Source organism: Giraffa tippelskirchi, chromosome 1 (genome assembly GCF_054371585.1).
Source record: "Giraffa tippelskirchi isolate mGirTip1 chromosome 1, T2T-mGirTip1v1.2.pri, whole genome shotgun sequence".
NCBI classification, from domain to species: Eukaryota; Metazoa; Chordata; class Mammalia; order Artiodactyla; family Giraffidae; genus Giraffa; species Giraffa tippelskirchi.
In genome coordinates, this window is record NC_137275.1 from 210,257,909 (window position 1) to 210,267,640 (window position 9,732).

The window sequence follows — 9,732 nt, forward strand, 5'->3', positions numbered from 1 at the left end:
GCTCTTTGGGAGATACAAATGGACACATAAACTTTGACTAAAACACAGACTCTTTCTTTTTTTTTTTTTTTTAATAAATTTATTTACTTTAGTTGGGGGCTAATTACTTTACAATATTGTAATAGTTTTTGCGATACATTGACTCTTTCTTCAAGATGTTATTGTCTAAAAAGAAATACAAAGCACTATGCTTTTAAACTTCGTGAGAATAGGGACCAAGTTTGTTTTATTCATCACTGTATCCCTAGCATTGTGTCTGGTGCCTGTAGTAGACTTTTAATATATATTTGTTGACTGACTGATAAATGACCAAAATGTTCTTTCATAGGTCTCTCTGTATTTAATTCTCTCATACTTATTTATCTAAGGCTATGAACAATTTACTTGACCAGATTACTGAAGAGATTTATAAAAATGAGGATCTGAAGATTTGACAGTCATTCAGGTTAATAATTATTAATGTCTGAGTGAGTGATATCACCAATGAAGAAGTATAGAGTGACCAGAAAACCTGGTTGAATGTGCCATATTCTAGAAGCTTATTATAAGCAACATGATTCTCATTAGAGTGTGTTGGAGAAGGTTTAATGGAAAAGACACCTTGCAGTTACACTGCAAAGGATGTTTGAATTTGGGCAGATGGAGACAGGAAGAAGTATGTTCTGGATTAATTTTGCAAATTTTGCTTATACAGAGTATTATAATAGTCTTTGAATTATTCATGTGATATAGAAGTTGTGTTTATTCATTGTACTCTATTCTCATTGCTACGCACTATAGAGGATATAAAAGTATATGAGTCCTAGTTGTGCCTTTGAGGAACTTATGTTTCAGATCACATTTTTCTGGGCATATTTTGAAATGATACAATATGAGATATAAAGAATGTGGAAGGCTTCAAACAATTTCTTTACTGGAATTAATTTATGTTTTAGAATATGTTTAAATATCAGAGTATCTTTAAAGTTTTTAGATTCTTTGGTTTCCTTCCCTTTTTAAGTTAGAGACTGTGAAGTCAAATGGTGTTTAATTTAGGTAATATGCTTTTTCTTTTAATAACTTGCTGAATAGGGAAAGTTTTATGTTTTATTTGTAGAAGAATAAGGGTTCATTTCATTTGTCACCATTATATTTGTGTCACCTTGCTGAATCAAGCCCTAAGAAGAGGCTGAATTCACAGAAATCTGTCCATGAACCTCGTAAGTCTATCTCAGCAGTAATTTGTGATGTCAACAGTATTCCTCAGCTGAGTCATGAGTCCTACCAGGAGTGGAAATTCTATTAAAACTTGACTTTGAAAAATACTTAACTATAGTTCACATTCTCAGGAATTACTTTAGTTCCTGACACTCTTCTTTTCTGGATTTTATAAAAATACATTGCTGTTTTCCAGACAGTGGACCCTTGTTTGATCTGAATTCTTTTGTATTTTGTTGACAGTCCATGAATTCAAGCTATGACCAGAATAATTATGGTAGTACATCTCATTGTAACTCTTTATTCTAAAGAATAATTTTATCTAAAGAAATTCTTCGTGGATCTTAACCAGTAATGACATAAGCTCGGATGTTAACACTGTATTTGGACTCTTCTCATTCTGTATTCTCTCTAGGTGATCCAGTTCATATCTATGCCTTTACCTTTTACTTGTATCATAATGATTTCCAAATCCATTTCTTAACATTTCTGGGCAAGTGTCTATCTCTGCACTTACTCCACTGCTGTTGTATAATTACTGATCTGCTTACCTGTCTGACTAGTCTGTAAGATCTTTGAGGTCAGGGATTACACTCAACATTCTTTTGGCAGCCAAGTTTAATGCACAACTCCTGTTGGTTTTAGGCTTTGTTAATGCTATTGTAGTTCAGATTTGCCTTTCTAGAATGTGATCCTTTTGGGGGTCTCAGTTTAAGCCTGAGTTGTACCCCTGGGCAGCTCCATCTTGCCTGACTTTGAACTCCAACCTGTCTTCCCAGCATCAAGCAGCAGGCTTCTCAGCTCTTTGGCCTCCCAGCTGTTGTTCTCTCCTTAAAAGAAAATGCCAAGATAAATGTGAAGTTCATTTTGTTCAACTTCCTTTCTTTAGGGATCATAATCCCACCAGGTTATACCTGTATTGATTGTACTCCAGTGCCTTTTAACAGTTGTTTTATGTATTTGTGTCTTTGATATTGATTCTGTTGGGATACTAGTCTGATATAAGCTATTTAGTCATGGTTGGCCTGTAGTTTATGTACACGCAGTAAAAGTGTTCATTTTTTATTTGTTTATTTTTATTGAGGTCAAAGTGGCATAGCAAATTCAGCTATTTAAGATTATACAATTCAGTGGCGTTTAGTACATTCACAATGCTTATGTGTGTGTGCATTTTTAAATTAATATCAACGATAGTATATTAGAGCTTTTGTTCTTTGTCGCATTTTCATCTAACAATGTATCTTAAGAATTTTTCCATATGACTTTATTACTTTTAATAATTACACAGTGTTTATTTTACTTTTACATTCTTCTTGTAATGGACACCTACTTTGTCTCCAGCTCCCCACTACCTAAACTTTTTGCAGATACTAGAAATTTACTCTTGATTCCATTGTCCTTAAGAAAGCTGATTATGTAGGTACCTCTTGTGAGTATTTAATTCCAAAAAATACCTAGTTTGATTCATTATCTGTGATCTGCTGGAGGAATTGACTCTTGAAAATTCATAGACTTTTTGGAACCTTTCTGAATTGTAAAGTTCTCTCAGATTCATTTTGGTACCAGGATAATTTCTTGAGCAAATCCAAATATCTCTGAACATTGTATATTTTGCCAGATAATAGGTTGATACTTCTCTCTATTCTACCTCTCACTATTTCAATTTATATATGGGAAATTTTGTAAGGCTAAAGACTTAGTATATTCCCTCCTACTGGCACTATTCTATACTTTACTGGAGGACTGTGACTTTAGTAGACTGCAGTATATTTAGTGATTGAAGTCAAAATCTGAGTGTTCCAAACTACTTTACCACTTACTAGCTCTGTGACTTTGAACAAATTACTTAACATGTCAGAACCTGAGTTCTATATCTTTATGATGAGAGTAATGATAGAGTAGTTTTTGGATTATATTTAAAGAGAATAAAGTAATACAAACATGTATCACACAGCTCTAGCACATGTTAAGTGCCTAGTAGTAATAGCTATTATTGGTCATTTGGTGTAGACTGTAAATGATATTTTGTCTTATTATTTCCTTTGGTTACTAAATGTATTCTTTTTTTTTGTTTATGCTTCTCATTTGGCACTCACAAATGTGGTATCTTTTATTATTGTTAAGGAGTTGCCTTCTTTTCCATTAGTTAAGTGTAAAGTTATAGAGAACAGACATTTTTTTCCCTAGAATCTAGCTTAATTTGCTTCTCCTGAAGATTAAATTAAGAATGCATTTTGAACACAGAACTTCAATATAGAAAATAGGAAATATAAGAAAGTACTAGAGTCACATAGCTGAAGACTATACTAACTGAACTAAGACATTTACCACAGGGGTACAACAGCAGACCAGATGGAAGCAAAAAGGATCAGTGAACTTAAAGACCAGGCAGTAGACCTCACCCATTGAGAGCTGCAAAAAGAAAGAAGAACAAAAGAAAGTGAAGATAATTTAGGGAATTTATGGAACAATCTCAGAAGGACTAACATTCACATAACAGGGCTCCCAGAAGGAGATAGGAGAGAGGAAGGGGCAGAAGAATTATTTGAAGAAATAATGCCTGAAAACTTACCTAATTTGGGGAAGGAAACAGACATGCAGATCCAGGAAGCCCTGAGCGTTCCACATAAGGGGACCCCAAAGAGACCCACACCAAGACACATTATAATTAATGATTCTTTTTAAAAATATTAATTGATTTATGGTTGCACTGGGTCTTCATTGCTGTGCACAGGCTTTCTCTAGTTGTGGTGAGTGGGGGCTACTCTTGATTGCAGTGTGTGGGCTTCTCATTGAGATGGTTTCTCTTGTTGTGGAGCACAGGCCTTAGAGCGTGCTGGCTTCAGTATTTTGTGACACACGGGCTTAGTTGCTCCGTGGCGTGTGGCAGCTTGCATGTGGGATCTTCCTGGACCAAGGATTGAAACCCATGTCCCCTGCATTTGCAGGAAGATTCTTAACCAGTGGACCACCAGGAAAGTGAATATTATAATTAGTATGTTAAAAGTTTAAGGCAAAAGAGAGATTCTTAAAAGCAGCAAGAGAAAAACGATGTGTTATGTTATAAAGAAACCCCCATAAGACTATGAGCAGATATTTCCAGCAGAAACTTTGCAGGCCAAAAAGGAGTAGCATGATATATTCAAATTACTGAGGGGAAAAAAAATTCTAGTCTAGATTACTCTACCTGGCAGAGTTACATTAAAAATTAGAGGAGAGTTAAAGAATTTTTCCAGACAAGCAAAAGCTAAAGGAGTCCATCACCACTACATTGGCCTTACAAGAAGTGTTAAAGGGACTTCTTTAAGCTGAAAGAAAAGGGTGCTAATTAGTAACAACAAAACATGAAAATATGAATCTCACTGGTAAAGAATAATAAATATATAGGAAAGGTAGTAGCTTAATCACTTATAAAGCTAGTATGAATCTTAAAAAATGAAAGTAGTAAAACCATAACTACAACAATGAAGGAATACATACAAGATAAAAAGATGTAAAATATAATATCAAAAACATAAAAAATGTTGAGGGGAAGAGTAAAAATACAAAGCTTTAAAATGCATTTAAGTTGTTGTCAACTTAAAGTAGACTGTTACTTATGTAGGTTGCTATATGAAAGTTTCATGATAAATACACAAAAGATGATGAGAAGGTAATCTAAGCATTCTAAAGAAAGTCATCAAGCCATAAGAGAAGAGAGCAAGGAATGAAAGTACCAGAGAGGACCTACAAAACAGCCAGAAGACAATTAACTAAATGACAGTAAGTAGGGTCGCAAAGAGTAGGACACAACTGAAGTCTTAGCACGCAAGCATTCACATACTTATTAATTACTTTAAATGCAAATTGACTAAATTCTCTATTTATAATACATAGAGTGACTGAATGGATAAAAAAAAAAAGTAAGTCCCATTTCTGTGCTGCCTGCAAGAGATTCACTTCAGATGTAAGGAGAGAAAGTGACTGTTGGTCCAGACCAAATCCTTGGTCCAGAGAAACAGACTGAAAGTGAAGAGATGGAAAAGTATATTTTCTGCAAATGAAAGCCAAAAGAAAATTGGGGTAGCTCTGCTTATATCAGATAAAATAGACTTAAAAAAAAGACTAATTAGAAAGAAGGATAGTAAGTAATGATAAAGGGGTCAGTCTAACAGGGTATATAACATTTGCAAACGTTTGTTGTTGTTCAGTCGCTAAGTCTGTCCGATTCTTTGAGACCTCGTGGACTGCAGCATGCCATACTTCCCTGTCCTTCACTATCTCCCAGAGTTTACTCAAAGTCATGTCCATTGGTTGCAGATATTTATGTATCTACATAAATATACAAAGCAAATAATGACAGACCTAAAGAGAAATAGGGGGCTTCCCTGGTGGCTCAGACAGTAAAGAATCCGCCTGCAATATGGGAGACCCAGGCTCAATCCCTAAGTCAGGAAAATTCCCTGAAGAAAAAAATAGCTACCCACTCCAGTATTCTTGCCTGGAGGATTCCATAGACAGAGGAGCCTGGTGGACTTCAGTCCATGGGGTTGCAAACAGTTGGCTACAACTGAGCAACTGACACTTTGTAAAGAGAAATAGTAAAACAGTGATAGTAGGGGACTTATTAAAGTCTTTTCACTTACAATAATGGATAGATTACTAGACAGAAAATCAAGAAGGAAACATTGCCTCAAAGGACTTAACATTGCCTCAGATAGACTTAACTACAGATTAGATAGGACATTCCATCCAAAAACAACAGAATACATTTTATTGTCATGCACACATGGCATATTATCCAGAGTTCATCATATGTTAGATCATAAAACAAGTCTTAATAAATTTAAAAAGATGAAAATCATATCAAGAATCTTTTTCTACAAGAATAGTATGAAACTAGAAATATTTACAAGAAGAAAACTGGAAAAATCACAGACCTGTGGGAATTAAACATAATACTATAGAACAACCAGTGAGTGAGTCAATGAAGAAATCAGTGAAGAAATTTTAAAAATAAGTACCTTGAAACAAAAATAGAAATACAACATACAAATCTTACGGGATGTAGCAAAAGCAGTTTTAAGAGAAAAGTTCATAGTGATAAATGCCTACCTCAAGAAATGAGAAAAAGCTCAAATAAACAACCTAACTTTATACCTAAAGGAAGTAGAAAAAGAAGAACAAATGAAGCCCAAAGGTAATGGAAGCAAGGAAGTAACATAGAGCGGGAATAAATGAAATACAAGCGAAGAGGACAATAGAAGAGATGAGAGTAAGAGATGGTTCTTTGAAAAGATAAGCAAGATGAACAAAGTTTTAATTAGACTCAGCAAGAAAGAAAAAGAGAACTCCAACTAATTCAGTTAGAAACGAAAGAGGACATTACAGCTGATACCACAAAAATACAAGGGATTGTAAAAAACTACTGTGTGTACTTATATGCCAACAAAGTGGACAAGCTAGAAGAAATGGATATATTTCTAGAAACATACAACCTACCAAGACTGAATCACAAAGAAAGAGAAAATCTGAACAGACCAATTACTAGTAAGGAGATTGTATCAGAAATCAGAAACCTCCTTACAAAAGTCCCAAGACCAGACAATTTTGCTAGTGAATTCTTCCAGACATTAAAAGAATTAATACCAATCCTTCTCAAACTCTTCCAAAAATTAAAAGATTGAATGCATCCAAACTCATTTTACAAGGCCACCATTACCCTGAAACCAAAATCAGACAAGGATGCTGCAAGAAAAGAAAAATTACAGGGCAATATCCCTGATGAGCATAGATGCAGAAACCAACAAAATATTAGCAGAGCAGGTTCAACAATACATTAAAGAAATTATACACTGTGATCAGTGGGATTAATTCCAGGGATGCAAGAATGGTTCATCATCTGCAAATGAATCTATACATCACATTAACAAAATGAAGGATAAAAATCATATAGTTATCTCAATAGAGGCAGTAAAAGCATTTGACAGAACTCAGCGTCCACTTACAGTAAAAAACTGGGTATAGAGGGAATGTACCTCAACATAATAGAGGTTATATATGGCAAGCCCACAGCTGACATCATAAGTGGGCATTATGCTAGGTGAAAAAATGAGACAAAGATAAATACACTATGATTTCATTTATATGTAGAATCTAAAATTTAAAAAAATCCAAGCTCGTAGATACAGAGAACAGATTAGTTGTTGCCAGAAGGTGAGGGGTGGGGGTGGTGAGGCTTGGTGAAATAGGTTAAAGGGAGTCAAAAGGTTCAAGCTTTCAGTTATAAACAAATAAGTCATCAAGTGTGTAATGTACAGCATGGTAACTGTTGTAATATTTGAAAGTCATTAAGAGAGTAGCTCTTAAAAGTTTTCATTACATAAAAAAATTGTGTGTATATGTATAACTGCACGATGAGGAATGTTAACTAGAGTTACTGTGGTGGTTATTTCACTTTATATATAAATATTGAACCATTGTGTTGTACTCCTGAAACTAGTATACTGTTATATGTCAGTTATACCTCAATAAAAAAATGTGTTTTGAATCTTTTCCTCTTTTCACTTTCTCCTCTCAGTTTTGGGAAACAGAAAACATTTGTATTTAAATTCAAAATTGAACTTTTTTTTTCAGATAACCATGATGATTACACAGACTGCTCTTTTGCCTTTTGCTTGTTTTGAAGATACCTTGAGTCGGATGCTGTTTGGCTGGCAGCAGCAGTTTTCACCATGTGAAAAGAAAAGTGAGACAAAATCATCTTTCAATGGTACTGGTTCATCTACCTCAAAACCTGTAGCTAATGCTTCAGATAAAGTTAAAAAGAAACATAGTAAGAAGACTGAGTAAATTCACTTGATGAGCTTTAGAAAGCAAAAAAGGTTCTTTTTCTTATCTACCTGTCAGATTGTGATAAATATTTCTTGTAAATGATGTAAATAAAGATTATATATAAGGATTGGAGGTGACAAAAAGAAAGAACTTCTTTCTGTTTCAAGGAGACTGTCCCTTTCTGGATTGTAATTTCCTGAGTGTTATGAGTATATCATGTGAAATTGTTTTTCTAAGTTATATATAAAAGATTCTATTGTGATTTTTAAAAGTTTTATATGGATAAAAGAAGGCTGGATTTTTTAAAAATGTTAGAAAAAGTAAACCTACTGTCATTGCAAAATAACAAAAATTAAAGTCTTACTGTTTAATCTAGATATTTTCATAAATTTTATTTGAATCTATTTGAGCTTTAGTTCAGCAAAATTAAACTTTTATTTCACATTACCGTTATAATTCCTAGATATGAAAAACAGTTCTTGTTTAATTTTGAGTACTGGGAAGAGTAAACTTTACCTAAATCACTTTATATTATGAATGAAAATAAATTACTAGCTTATACCTCAGAAATGAACATTGTATTTTTTGCCCACATTAAATGGAAATATCTGAAATTCAATTGTTTTCTACTAGCATTTTTCAGTGAAAATAGAATATTATTAGTCTTAATCTTAAGTGTGTTTTCATGCCTTTGTTTCTACTATTTCTTTTTTCTCAAAAGAAAATCAGGGGCATAGTTTTTAATAAGTTACTAGGTCCATGTTTTGCTTTGTAAGTTTTGAGGAGCTTATTTTTTTCTCTTTCCTTAAAACACATTTGTATTAACTGTGGGAGAAATTCTTCACAGCATTTCATATATTCTTAAGGATTATTTAAATTAAAAAAAGATTACCTTTATGTTTCCTTTCTTATGAGTACTTCTCAGTTTTCTAGTTGAATGTCTCTTACTAGTTTTACATATATTTATTATGTTTTAATGTACATGTACATGTATTACTAATTTTATTTTACATTAAAACTAGTTACCCTTATGTGTAAATACTCAGCTGTAATAAGAATTGTCCTCAGGCATTTGACAGCAACCAGCTAATTAAGAAGAAACAAACTAAAATCTTGTATGGTAGTAGTCTACTTGAGTAAAGAATGATGGCATTACATTTTGTACCTTATTGGCAAAAATAATTATAATAATATAATAATAAGTGGAAAAGTTATTAAATAATGTTAAACTTTCTTTATTTTATAGTTTAAAAGTCCAGTTATAATTTTAAAAACTCTGTGACTGACATGATTTCTTCTGCTAAGACCATGAGCCTGCATAGAGTTAGTATGTGTCAGGCATTTTTGGATGACATAGACATATTCAAATCATATTCAATTTGGAAGTCTTGGTTTTTAAAATTTAAAAAAATATATGTATATAAACACCAGCAGGTACTATACTTTTACTTGCTAAGAAAGTTTTTTTTTGAGGGGGGAGGACCTTTGATAGCTTTGGAATGATAAGAAGTTAATTTTTAATATTCTGACAAAAGTCATTAAATATTTAAGGATTCTGTATTATATTTGATAGTTTTATAGTTAAAAACTTTTCAGAATTAAAATGTTGCTAATTACTGGCTTAGTTTTGAAGTTTGGGTTTAACTGTAATTGAAATGGCAGGAATCTTATTTTACACTTGTATTAAAGATAAACTTATTGCAATAAATTATTCAGTACCAA

General features: G+C 33.0%; 1 protein-coding gene across 1 annotated transcript in view; it reads left to right on the plus strand.

Moving 5' to 3' along the window:
• TMEM38B (transmembrane protein 38B) overlaps positions 1-9,732 on the plus strand; it is a 65,972-nt gene extending 56,240 nt beyond the window's left edge. Inside the window, exon 6 of the mRNA XM_081525376.1 lies at positions 7,813-9,732. Coding sequence (XP_081381502.1) covers positions 7,813-8,028 — 216 coding nt within the window. The 3' untranslated portion in view covers positions 8,029-9,732. The remainder of the gene's footprint in view (positions 1-7,812) is intronic.